The sequence below is a fragment of the Lactuca saligna genome, chromosome 9 (assembly GCF_052625555.1).
Source record: "Lactuca saligna cultivar CGN05327 chromosome 9, ASM5262555v1, whole genome shotgun sequence".
NCBI lineage: Eukaryota > Viridiplantae > Streptophyta > Magnoliopsida > Asterales > Asteraceae > Lactuca > Lactuca saligna.
In genome coordinates, this window is record NC_136425.1 from 44,880,178 (window position 1) to 44,892,860 (window position 12,683).

General features: G+C 32.3%; 2 protein-coding genes across 3 annotated transcripts; both read left to right on the forward strand.

The window, feature by feature from the left end:
• Positions 1–1,049: 1,049 nt before the first annotated feature.
• Positions 1,050–5,456, forward strand: LOC145015811 (choline/ethanolaminephosphotransferase 1-like). The gene is made up of 20 exons (XM_078974291.1): positions 1,050–1,143; positions 1,758–1,797; positions 2,273–2,440; positions 2,555–2,564; positions 2,665–2,715; positions 2,818–2,895; positions 3,038–3,113; positions 3,194–3,216; positions 3,305–3,405; positions 3,491–3,585; positions 3,683–3,751; positions 3,824–3,893; positions 3,970–4,033; positions 4,126–4,166; positions 4,268–4,352; positions 4,468–4,530; positions 4,618–4,676; positions 4,888–4,940; positions 5,023–5,095; positions 5,167–5,456. The coding sequence occupies exons 3-20, from the start codon at positions 2,304–2,306 to the stop codon at positions 5,186–5,188; spliced, it is 1,170 nt and encodes a 389-aa protein (XP_078830417.1). The 5' UTR covers positions 1,050–1,143; positions 1,758–1,797; positions 2,273–2,303; the 3' UTR covers positions 5,189–5,456.
• A 3,387-nt stretch (positions 5,457–8,843) lies between these two features.
• On the forward strand, positions 8,844–11,396 carry LOC145015116 (ACT domain-containing protein ACR12-like). 2 transcript variants are annotated; one of them, XM_078973567.1, is made up of 10 exons: positions 8,844–9,106; positions 9,664–9,706; positions 9,812–9,922; positions 10,030–10,124; positions 10,191–10,275; positions 10,400–10,459; positions 10,626–10,681; positions 10,813–10,918; positions 11,010–11,078; positions 11,162–11,396. In XM_078973567.1, the coding sequence occupies exons 1-10, from the start codon at positions 8,925–8,927 to the stop codon at positions 11,222–11,224; spliced, it is 870 nt and encodes a 289-aa protein (XP_078829693.1). In that variant the 5' UTR covers positions 8,844–8,924; the 3' UTR covers positions 11,225–11,396. The 2 variants fall into 2 exon arrangements, with proteins under 2 accessions (XP_078829693.1, XP_078829692.1); XM_078973566.1 differs by having other exon boundaries at positions 8,845–9,106; positions 9,664–9,718.
• The last annotated feature ends 1,287 nt before the right edge of the window (positions 11,397–12,683 follow it).

The window sequence follows — 12,683 nt, forward strand, 5'->3', positions numbered from 1 at the left end:
TTTTAATTTTTAATTGAAACTTATAATAAAAGCATTAAATTAATTGAAAATAAAAAATACAAGGGTATTTTGGTCATTTCAAACTTGAAATGGACTAAGTTCACAACAAAATCGTCTTTCAGGGATGAAGCATGAAAGGTTAAATAAAACGAGGGACGGTCCGAGTTAATTTTTGAAAATAGGGACTAAACACGCTTTTTGACATGTTCACGAGGGACGATTGGTGTAATTCACCCTATAATATTATATTGATACAACCTCACTATCTTTTTAACTAAAACTTTTGTTTGACATTTGACACCAATATTTTTGCAATTTTACTTGTGAAACTCTTTTGAACTAAAATAAGAGGATTTTATAAATGTTTATAACTACCCTAACGAAGAGTATTTCAAGTGATGATAACTATGAAGAACTATGAAATCTCATCAATCAATCAATCAATCTCTCTCTCTCTCATGTTTTCTTCATGTTTTCCTCAACATCTCCACATAAGAGGTTGTTTATGATGTCGATGGTAAAGAAGGGAGTGTAGGAGGTGAGCTGGCGATGGTAAATAAAGGTGATGCTAGAGGTGGTTTGAAGATGATGATTATGTTCAGAGATATAAGTTTCTAGGTTTCATTTTGTAAGTTGGGATGAGCATGACAATTTTTTTAGGTTTTAAATTAGTTTTTAAATTGATGTGTGTGTGAGAGAGACAGTGTGATTATGTGTAGAGATCTGTTTGAGATATAAGTTTCTAGGTTTCATTTTGGAAGTTGGGATGAATATAACAATTTTTTTAGGTTTTAAATTTGAGAGAGAGAGAGAGAGAGAGAGAGAGAGAGAGAGAGAGAGAGAGAGAGAGATTTTCATTTACAAACCATTAAAAAAAGGTATATTGTTTCAATTTCAACAAAATCTTAACCTTTATTTTCGACGGCCTTCAAACTTGAGGACCATCCATCCAACAAATTTCTCATAAGGACCATCTATGGTACTTTTTGTAAACTATTGGGACATTTTTGAAAATTTTTCTAATTATTGGAAAGGGAATCGAGCTTTTGTACAAACTCCAATCTTTTATCGTAAATCCAGAGATCCACCCCTGAGAGCAAAAATCGTTCTGCGGCTTCTTCCTCATACTCTTCTGTACTCAAGGTAGCTTCTTCATCTCCATCTCTGCCTTTTCTCCTTTATGCTAACCCTAATTCCTCCATCTTTGATGCCGACCGCCATTGTTAAACGGATTTGGTGATTGAGTACGGTTGTTGGTTTCGGAAATTGGTTGATCGGAGCAACCAAGTTCCGCCATTGTTACTCTAGTTGAGATACTAGATTGGTAGAATCCGAATGTTTTATCGATCAGTTTCTCATCTTCAGTCTAGTTACTGCTTTTCTTATTACTGGTTTTCTCTTTTAGATCAACTCTGCAGTTCTGCTATTAGTATTTTTGAAAATTACACAAACTTTTTGTTGTTACAATGCGTTGCGATGATTAACTTATGCACGTGATTTCAAATATTTTTCCTTCATTTTGCTTCGAATTTGTTATCTGTAATTTGCAACATGTAGTTCGTTTCGTGTCGGCATTTGCAATTTGACATTTTAGTTCTAGGTCGGTTGTCTTGGAGAAAAAAACTTGAAAGTATAAAATTACAACGAGAAAATGCAAGCCATGATGGAGAATTGAAATAGAAGTGCTAAATAACTGGACGCCTTTAATCCTATGCTCTGGTCCATCTTCTTCACTTTTTTAAATTCCTTACTTGCAGATCAACATCATCCACCACGTTTTTCTCATCATTCAGTCAGGTTGGTGTTTGTTTTGTAAGTAAACTCATTGTGTGTAAAACAGATATGCCACCTTTATCCTTGTATGACTGTGCTTTATGCTATCAATGTGTAACATATGAATGATGCTCTAACTCTAAAAACTCAGTTTCCTCTCCTCTAATGGGAGACCTGCTTAAGCTGCACATCAATCATTGATTTTTGGTGCATATGCATATTGATTTCAGGTTATTGTAAAGTTGAGGATGAATTACTTACTTTGGCAGTTGCTAATTGTTAATATGGCTTAGCTGAATCATTTCAGCTTTTAGATTTGGGTACAAAGTCATTTGCATGTTTCATGTGCCAAATAAGACATTAAGAAGCCTGATGTCAATTGTCAAGTTAATTGAGTTCTGATTAAACTTTCTACTGCATATAAGCACCATCATTAACTTAAAGGTGTTATTTGATTGCTTGAGTCTTACATTTTATTTGTGTTTTCTATAATTGGCAGGTTATAAAAGCTAAGTTGCAGAGTATATCCAATGGGATATATAGGTGTTCATGGCATAAATGCACTTCACAAATACAAATACAGTGGAATTGATCACTCTTATCTTGCAAAATATGTCCTACAACCATTTTGGAGTCGATTTGTTACTTTCTTCCCTCTTTGGATGCCGTAAGTGATGTTCACCTTTTTCTCTTCATACAACATACATACTTATTGGTGATTCTTCTTTATGTATGTAACTAATTTTTTTTGTCTTCTTGCTGCATGTCATGGATGCTTTAGGCCCAATATGGTAAAATGCCTTTTCAACTATCTTATCTTGCATTGCTATATAATCTGAAGCTTTTTTTTTCCTTGTTTTGTTTTCTTACACAGATTTCTTCTCTTTTCAGATAACACTAACAGGCTTCATGTTCTTGCTCATCTCCGCATCACTTGGCTATGTGAGTTTGCTTTCATCTTTGTACATAAACAAACATTTTTAACTATTACTTTTTGCTTTTGCTTTTGTTCTAACTTGTAGTTTATGTTTGGGAATGTTTTAGATATACTCACCTCAATTAGATTCTCCACCACCAAGATGGGTTCACTTTGCTCATGGATTACTCCTCTTCTTGTACCAGGTTTTGTTCACCTTTATCAAATTATGTCTTTATTCTACATTTCATATTTTCATTAGTTAAAGTGGAATAGAGTTGTCTAGGTGTTCATTTAGGTGTTATTTCTTTATTAACAATGTTCAAAACTCCTGTATGTTGATTCTAGACTTTTGATGCTGTTGATGGAAAGCAAGCTAGAAGGACAAACTCATCTAGTCCATTGGGAGAGCTTTTTGATCATGGTGATTATTATTTGTAAATAATGTTTCATATTGTTTGCTAATAATGTAAACTTATGCCTTTTTTTTTGTAATTTTTGCAGGATGTGATGCACTTGCATGTGCAGTATGCCTTCTTTGTTTCTCAAGTCTATATTCAAAAGCTGTCAATTGTTGTCCAATTGTAATTTATTAATGTATGAATTATGATTCAGTTGGAAGCATTGGCTTTTGGAAGCACTGCTATGTGTGGAAGATACACATTCTGGTTTTGGGTGATTTCAGCTGTTCCTTTTTATGGAGCAACATGGGAACAGTATACAAAAGTTTTTTTTTTTTTTTTTAAATTTTTTTTAGAATTGATAAATATAAGTTTGCTGAAGTTGGTTTTGTTGTTGCAGTTACTTTACAAACACATTAATCCTTCCAGCAGTAAATGGACCTACAGAGGGTCTCATGCTGATCTACGTGGCACATTTCTTCACTGCTATAGTTGGTATGCAACTCTTAGGCTTCTAGAATCTTCTATTCACTCCTTTTGTAACATTATTTAATTGTTTATTTATTTATTCACATGATCATTTTAATTTCAGGTGCTGAATGGTGGGCACAAGATGTTGGGAAGTCTATTCCCCTTTTGGGTTGGGTTCCTTTTATAGATGGTCTCTCTCTCTCTCTCACACACACAAATTTTCCTAATCTTTTTATATGATGTTTTATATTATTAAATTCAGGAATCCCTACATATGGAGCAGTTTTGTTTTGTATGATAGTATTTGCAGTTATACCAACACTCACATTCAAGTAAGTATATATCTTTTTCTAAAATAAATTTACTTTTCTTTTATAATCATTTTCCTTTTTTTTTTTTTGGTTTTAGTGTGCAGAATGTTTACAAGGTTGTACACATGAGACATGGAAGCATGCTAAAGGCCTTGGCTATGGTAATAAGTAATGACAATTTTTTTCTTAATCATATGGCTCATGTCTTGATTGTTAAAAGACTTATTTGCCCCTCTTTATCTTTTCATGACAGCTTGTCCCATTTGGTGTACTCTTGGCAGTAGTTCTTCTGTGGTATGACTATGTGCCTTTTTCTATTTTTCTTACTTTCCAAAAATTTAAACACTTTAGAAAGATTTTAGGATTTGTCATTTTAAGGCATTATATATGTATAGGGATTTTATGTCTCCATATGATTTGATTGGGAGTTACCCACATATGGTTGTTATGGGAGTTGGATTAGCATTTGGGTTCCTTGTGGTAAGATTCTGTTCTATGTGGAATATAAAACTCAAATTACAAATTATAAACTGAAAATTAAATTTATAGTTTTTTTTTTGGTTTCTTTTTGAAAATTAAATTCATGTATTTGCAGGGAAGGATGATATTGGCTCACTTGTGTGATGAGCCTAAGGGATTAAAAACTAGTATGTCCATGGTAAGTTTTAATTAAAGTATTTACTTATCACATCTTTTAAATAAGTCATTGATATGATTTACTAATCCATTTAATTTTCCTTTTTAGTCCTTGTTCTATCTCCCGCTTGCTATTGCAAATGCACTCACTGCCTTGTTGAATGAGGGGTATGTGGTCTTCTAACCTATAAATATAATCCCACTTTTTTTTTTTTTCATCTTCTAATGCTAGAAATAGCAACATATTTCTCACTCATTTGTTTATTATAGGAAAGTCTATTTGCTATAATAATAATTAGTAAACAAAAAATAAAATAAAAGTACATCGCTGTTTGTTGCATTTGATTGGCTAAAAATGGTTATTGAAATATGTGGGCAGAATTCCCCTAATTGATGAGAAATGGGTTCTGCTAGGTTTCTGTCTATACACAGGTATCTAAAAATCAAACATTATTACTTAAAATTTTGATGAAATTGTAATTGAATATATACTTTTTTCATGAATATCGCTCAGGTGCACTGTATCTACACTTTGCTACATCAGTTATTCACGAAATCACAACAGCACTTGGAATCTATTGTTTCAGGTATAAACCATTTTAAAATTTTTTTTTTTCTCTTGATTATTTGGTTGCTAACTATGTGGTAAAAATAACAGGATCACAAGAAAAGAGGCTTGAGAAATTTGATTGCAGAAAATTCATGTGTATCCTTACTGTGTTTTTGGTGCGACTTTTGCTACACACTTGATGTTTTTTTTTTGGTAGGAAAAATTTACAGTTTAATCGTTTAGTCTGCTTTTGCATTTTTTTTTTTTACTATAAGCTGTAAGGTTACTTTTTATGATGTGGTGCTTTTGGGAATGGAATCACACTTTCCCCCAATCTCCAAAATGATTGTGCAATTTCAAATAGGCAAATATGAAGGATATGGAATTTAAGCGCGTGATGATTGGTATTGGATGTATTATTGGTAAGTGTGGTCAAATCAGGTGTCTTTTTGTAGAAAAAAGGATCCCTGCCTAATAGTGGCTAGTGCCTAGGGATAATCGAAACATTTTTGTTGGGATCCACTCAGAAGGTAAATTACAAAAGGGTGGATCAATAAGATGTTGTCCATTAAATGTTACAGTTTTTGATTTGTTTGCTTGTGGATGCGTTGATTCTAAAGTTTCAAATATAAATATCTAAAATTTCAAACATCAAATATAAAGTTCCAGATGAAATATAAAGTACAAGTTCCAAACATCAAATATGAAGTTCCAAACAAAATAAAAATAAATGGCTTAAAATAGATAGTAGAACAATTTACAGGAGAAATTAATTAGAGAGAAATATAATAAGACTTCCAATAGTTGCAATAACGACAAGAGTGAGGAGAGAGTAGGCAAGGGTGTGTCAGTGTTCTAGATGCTTAAACAGAACGAAATCATGAAGAATGGACTAAACGAGGGGACTTTTGAGATATTGAAATCGAGAAATCGATGTCAGCGAAATATGGAATATCACAATACTTATTTATTTATTTTATTTTTATTATTTTTTTTCAATTTGTTTATTTAATTTATAAAGTAAAAAGAAATATAATATGTAAATTAATACATGAAATTCTATAATTCGGTTTGGTTTGGTCCGAATTCCACCGGACTATAACTCAAACCATAAATCAAATCTATAATTTGGTTTCCAAAACCAAACAAAATACCGAATTTGAAATTTGATTTGGTTGGAGTTCGGTTTCGGTTTTCGATTCCAAATCAAATAACACCCCTTGTAATTTGCTCACTCTTTAAATTGAAATGACTATTGTATCTTTCTAACATATTTTTTACATTTTTTTTATTTCAAACTATTGGGCACATCCACCACCCTCTCTCTCCACGATTTGCAATTTTTTTTTTTTTTTTTTTTTTTTTTTTTTTTTTACTTCTAAGGCTGAAAGAAGTGAGATGACAAGGAGCTAGTCACCTCCGACATAGATCTTGGCATGCCGTGGGCTCACTGCATGTCTTCTCTTCTTGGTAAGAGGCAAAAAAAAAAAAAAAAAAAAAGCCTTGATCGACATTTGTTCATCGGGTTTCTCTCCAATGGCAAGTGTTTGGTTGATATGGGCACGAGTTTGGAGTTTGGGAAGAGGTTGTGCTACCCATATGGCCATATTTTTATGGCCAAATTTTTATAAAATCATGTAGTTTGTCAATTTTTTGGTTTAAGTTTAACCCTTCCTAGATGTTTGTTATGATCTAACTTCTATCAAAACTAATGATGTAATACTTTGAATTATATATAAACCACTGTAGTTTATATATATATATATATATATATATATATATATATATATATATATATATATATATATATATATATATATATATATATATATATATATATTTTTATCTATTCACTTGAATTATTCTTATGATTTGACAACACCATTTTTTTAATAATATTTTCTCTATATAAATCCACTTTAACCGAGTATAAAGGGTCCGATTATATTAATGATGTGTCAAGATTTTTTTTCCCTATAAAACATTATACTTGTATGGACTTTAATAAAATGATGTGAAACATAAACCTCCCCCCTTCACTGGAACATCCCTACCATCAACTACCGCAACTATTGGTCAAATGATTAGGGTGACGACTTTCCTCTTCATGATTTGGGACATAAAACCAACTTTTTCTCCTAAGTAATGGGTTCATTTCATTTTTTTTTTGACCCATTGTCCCATACGCCATATGAAGATAACTAGATTCATTTCCGAACTATCTATCTAAGTGGTAGAGCTAAGACCATTTGTTATATCCATCACATACCATATCAATATCATATTCTTCTACCACTAACATGAGATACCTATCATTAAACACGCCACTCCACCTTATTTTTTATTTATTTAAATTTAATTTAAAAATACACTAAAACACAATAAAACAATTTTTTTTAAACTAATTTTTTATTCAATGAAACAAGATTACATTAATTTAAAACAAACAACATAAAATAAAAAAAACATAATAAACCTTAAAAATACAACCATAAACAACTTAAGCTAGTTTTTAAACCTTATTTTTAATCACTAAATTTTGGGCATTCTCTTCATTTTCGCCAAGCTTTGACGTGTTTAAATGGTGTGTGTTTCGTATCTTCATATTGGTGAATGGTCACAGCAAACGGGTCGCCTTCATATATGTTGTTTATAATAAAGTTATAAATACCATTGAATTCAAGACATTTAACCCTCATATCGCGATACTTCAAACATATTTCATCAAGACTACGACTTTGACAACCCATTAAATCATGTAAAACGTTTCCAACTTTTATCTAAAAATTAGGAGGCGTTACTGGGTCTTCTGAAGCTGTTACCCATGCTCGTGCTAAGTTCTCTTCTTCATTTTCTGATAAATTCATCTTTTTAGGAGCCATTGGTTTTGGAAAAATGCAAAAGAAGTATGTGATTTTGTGAGAAAAGAAAGAAGAAATTGTGTGAGTATATTTAATATAAATGTGGTATTTATAGAAGAAGTTTAATATGTTTGAAAATTACAAAAAAAAAATAATAATAATAATAAATAAATATTCCGTTACAAAAGAAACTAGCCATTGCAAACATCAACCAATAGCTATTTCCATTTGATTTTGTGGAACACACAACGAAACACCACAACCACAATCGACCACGACCGGCCGGGATGGTGTGCACAGTCATGGTCGTGATCCACGTATACCATGAGCCATCTCGTGCTTTGTATTCCAAATGGCCTAATAGGGGAATATATGAGTGCTGAGCCCTCCACAATCTATCTCTTTTATTTGGACTAAAGTCAACAACAAACTAAAACTCACTAAATATTGTTCATTTAAGTCTCGTTAATTCATAAATTAATATTTGTTAAGCCCTCATTATTCAAAAGGTAGTGATCCATACACAATAATTTTTAGCCATACATAACAATTTTTGTTTTATGGAGTTGTATGGTACAAATATATAAAACACAAATTGTTATGTATGACTAAAAATTATTATGTATAGTTAAAAATTGTTGTGTACGGATCAATACCATTATTCAAAACTTTTATATTCAAATTAAAAGAAATCTCAAGATGATTAAATCAGATAAAATACAAAGCTACAATAAGTCTTATATACAGTTTCCCTTTCTTAAGCTAATATATTTACCTTATTTTACTTAACTTCTAAACAATAAAGTATAATCCAAGAGCCAAAAATTGTTAACAAGACGAATATTTTAGTACAGATAGGTGCAGTTTGACATGGCCTGGGACCCACGTGGGGTCCATAAACGCCTTTAATATTCGAACTCTGAATTATGTATCACTCCCTCACGTCACCCCGTCTCCATTACAAACAACTCCCATTGCCGGAAAACTCAAAACACTTGATAATCCATGGCCACTGCCGCCGCCGGTCCCGCCTTTGCCTTCTCCACCGTCACTATCCGTGGTAATTCTTTTGCTAGACTTTCCGGTTTCGAATTTTCATATTCAACGATTCCTCAGCTTTCTCCGTTCAAGTCGTCTTCACCTCACCTCGTTTTCTCTCCGCGTGGATCATCTCATTTTGTTAGAAAGTAAGTTTAGTATCTGGAAAAATTTGGTAAATTAAGCCTGTTGCTGATTGATCGTCACAGATTTTGATGGAAATGATGTTTTGATCTACGAATGAATGAAAAATCGTGTTTAATCATGTAGTATGTGTGGTTTAACTGACTGATAGTTAGCTTCAATTGTTTACTTGTCAATTTGTTTTTTCGATTGTTCTATAAACTACGAGGGTTTTGCGAGAAATTCCGTATGGTTTTTGTACTTCAGATAAAGTCAAAGTGCAAGAGGTGAAAATGATATAAACGAATTGACCTAATCAGGATCACTATTTCTGATAATACGTTTTCTGTCAATACTTTTGTTGCTAAGCAGACATTTTCTTCATAGAAGATCAAAAACGTTGTTAATAGTAGTGGATCGATAGGTACGTTCTGATTTGTGCTAATTTGGGTTGATAATCGGGTTAGATTGAACCGGTTACTATTTGTTCACCTTTCACACAGTTTGACCAAAAATGCAGACAGTTTTGTAAGCCAGATGTCTTAATCAAACTCTGTTCAGTACTAATTGAACTGTTATGCAGGAACATTTTTCAAGCTTCCATTGATGGTGTCGACTCACTTGGTGTAAGCTCTTTGGTCAGTTTCTTATACTTTATCTGCTATATAATCCAAATTCTTGTTCTTCTTCTTGACAATAACATTGCATCTCTGTTACATAATCTTAAACAGGATGCTGACAATATTCCTACACCAATTGTTTTAATTGATCAAGGTTCTGATCCATCTGCAACTATTGTACATGTTAGCTTTGGTGATCGTCTTGGTGCCCTCATTGATACGGTAAATGACAAGTATACTTACTTTTTTGACCATAATACCCTTGTTGTTCTGAACAAACAACAAAATTTCTGTAAATTATAGCTAATAAGCTTGCATATGTGATGCAGATGAAGGCGTTAAAGGATCTAGGCTTAGATGTAGCAAAAGGAACTGTTACAACTGAAGGATCAGTCATTGAAACAAAATTCTTTATTACTCGATTGTGAGTGTGCTTCATAGTAATTAGGTGTCAGTTTCTTTTTTTTATATAATGGTGTTATTTTTATAGATCAACTGGGCGAAAAGTTGAAGATCCTGATCTCTTGGAGAGAATCAGATTGACTATCATAAACAATCTGTTGAAGTATCATCCGGTATTTATACCTAACTGATGACCTAATTTATGAATAATCACTTCATATTTATCTGTTAATTCAGTTATTATGATCTATGAACATATATTTGGATTGATGCTTTCGTGTTATTTATGAATTTAAGGAGTCTAGTGCACGACTTGCAATGGGGGAGGCTTTTGGCATACAAGCTCCAGTCAAGAAGGTAATTTTCTTTAACAAATATATTGTAGAGATCACTTCAAGGGGCATTTTGGACTTTTGATCACTTATCTTTGTCATATATAAATTTTATAGAGATTAATAATAATAATAAACTCCTTCCTATAAATTTTATATCATTCAAATTAAAATTTGTATCTTGATGGCAGCTTGATAGAGATATAGAGACTCATATTCACGTCAAGGATGCTGGGCCTAAAAGAAGGTTAAGCAGCTATGCAATTTAGAGTAAATTTTCAATTACTAAAATAAAAAAATAAAAAATAAAATTAATAACTTTTTCACATTTTCAGCATTTTAAATTTACCAGTTTGTAATGTGTGTTTTGTTTTTTAGCTTGCTGTGTGTAGAGACAGAAGATAGACCTGGATTGCTTCTAGAAATTGTCAAGATAATGGCTGATGTCAATGTTACTATGGAATCTGCAGAAATTGATACTGAAGTATGTTAATGTTATTATTATTATTATTTTAAAATCTATAGAAAATACAAGGACATTTCAGTCATTTTCTCCTGTTTTTTTTATGGTGCAGGGGTTGATTGCCAAAGATAAATTTCACGTTAGCTACAGAGGGGCATCTTTAAACGATTCTTTGTCTCAGGTAATAAAATTGGTTTCGTTTCTTTTCAGAGAAAAAAAGTGAAATTACTATTATACCCTTTTGTAAACTGTTTAAATGGGCAGGTGTTGACGAATTGCCTACGCTATTACCTTCGAAAGTCAGAAACCGATGAAGATAGTTACTAACTAGGGAAGCACTTTCAATTCCAAAGCATGTGTCCTCCATGCATCATGCATGCTATCTGTAAAATTACACATAACTCCCTGTGCTTGTTTTTGTACACATTCCAGAATCATGAATGTATTCAAGAAGATAACCATTTCGTAAAGAAACTATCATGCTGTGACTTGTTTATAACTATGTCCAGTTCATAACTTCGAAATATCAAATAATATGATTCAGGAAGATAACAATTCACATATAAAAATAAACTATCATATTGTGATTCACTCTCATATCCTTAACATATGTGATAGGACCTATGTTTAATCCATAAAGTTTCATAGTATATAATTGGGAAAATTAAGTTGATAATTGGTTGTAACCGGCATATTGTTCATTTATACCAATGATGGATTAGTGTTATTGACATTGTAAATATATGGAGGAGGGGATGATGGCGATGGTGGAGGAGGAGATTTGTATACATAAGGTGGGGGAGGTGAGGGGGAAGATGGTGGTGACGACTTGTAAATGTAAGGAGGAGGAGATGGTGATGGTGGAGCAAAAGATTTGTGTACATAAGTTGGGGGAGGTGAAAGTGAAGGTGGTGAAGGTGAAGGTGAAGGTGATGGCAATGGAGGTGATGTGTAAACATATGGAGGAGGTGGTGAAGGTGAAGGTGGCGGTGGGGATTTGTAAATGTATGGAGGAGGAGATGGTGATTGTGGACGAGGAGATTTGTATACAAAAGGTTAAGGAGGAGAGGGTGAAGGTGGTGCTGGCGACTTGTAACTGTAAGTTGGAGGCGATGATCACTACAAACAATGTGTTATTTAGTGGCATACAAAAAGTGCCACTAAAAACCCTAACACATGCCACTAAAGGATTCTTATAGAATGAGCGACACACATAACAAGTGCTAGTAGAAACACTCCCATTAAAAACCTTTAGTGACACTTTTTGCTTTTGAGGTTAGATTTTTGTAACATATATTTATGTAATTGAATGCTCATTTTGATTAAAAAATTCAAGCTATTTTTAGTTACACGTTTTAAGATTTTACTGGCACTCTTTTATTTGTCCCAACACAAAAAATATTTTGTGGCACATTTGCACCGATAAATACTTATTAGATTCTATAATTTATATACTATTTATATCCACATAAATTTTATCTATAATATAATATAAAATAGATATTTAAATAGCATCACCTAGAAAATAATAAAAATTTCATTCTATCCAATGAAACAAACAATATTTTTTTTCATTCCAGTGGAATAAACCATTTCATTCCTTACACAATTCTATTATAACAAAAAAAACACTACTGTAATAACTCAAAAACAATGATAATTTTTTTCATTTGGAAGACCAACAATTTCATTCATTACATGTTTCAAAAACCATCACCAGCATAATATCAAAACATCAGAGTACAATTATTCAATATGCGGAAAATCATAAGGAGATTATGTTGTG

Coding starts and splice junctions, on each gene's coding strand:
- LOC145015116 (XM_078973566.1), top strand. CDS start 8,925: ATGGCCACTGCCGCCGCCGGTCCCGCCTTTGCCTTCTCCACCGTCACT. Junction 10,682..10,812: donor GATGCTGGGCCTAAAAGAAG/GTTAAGCAGCTA, acceptor TTTGTTTTTTAG/CTTGCTGTGTGTAGAGACAG. Junction 11,079..11,161: donor TAAACGATTCTTTGTCTCAG/GTAATAAAATTG, acceptor TTAAATGGGCAG/GTGTTGACGAATTGCCTACG.
- LOC145015811 (XM_078974291.1), top strand. CDS start 2,304: ATGGGATATATAGGTGTTCATGGCATAAATGCACTTCACAAATACAAA. Junction 3,894..3,969: donor ATACCAACACTCACATTCAA/GTAAGTATATAT, acceptor TTTTGGTTTTAG/TGTGCAGAATGTTTACAAGG. Junction 4,034..4,125: donor TGCTAAAGGCCTTGGCTATG/GTAATAAGTAAT, acceptor TTTTCATGACAG/CTTGTCCCATTTGGTGTACT.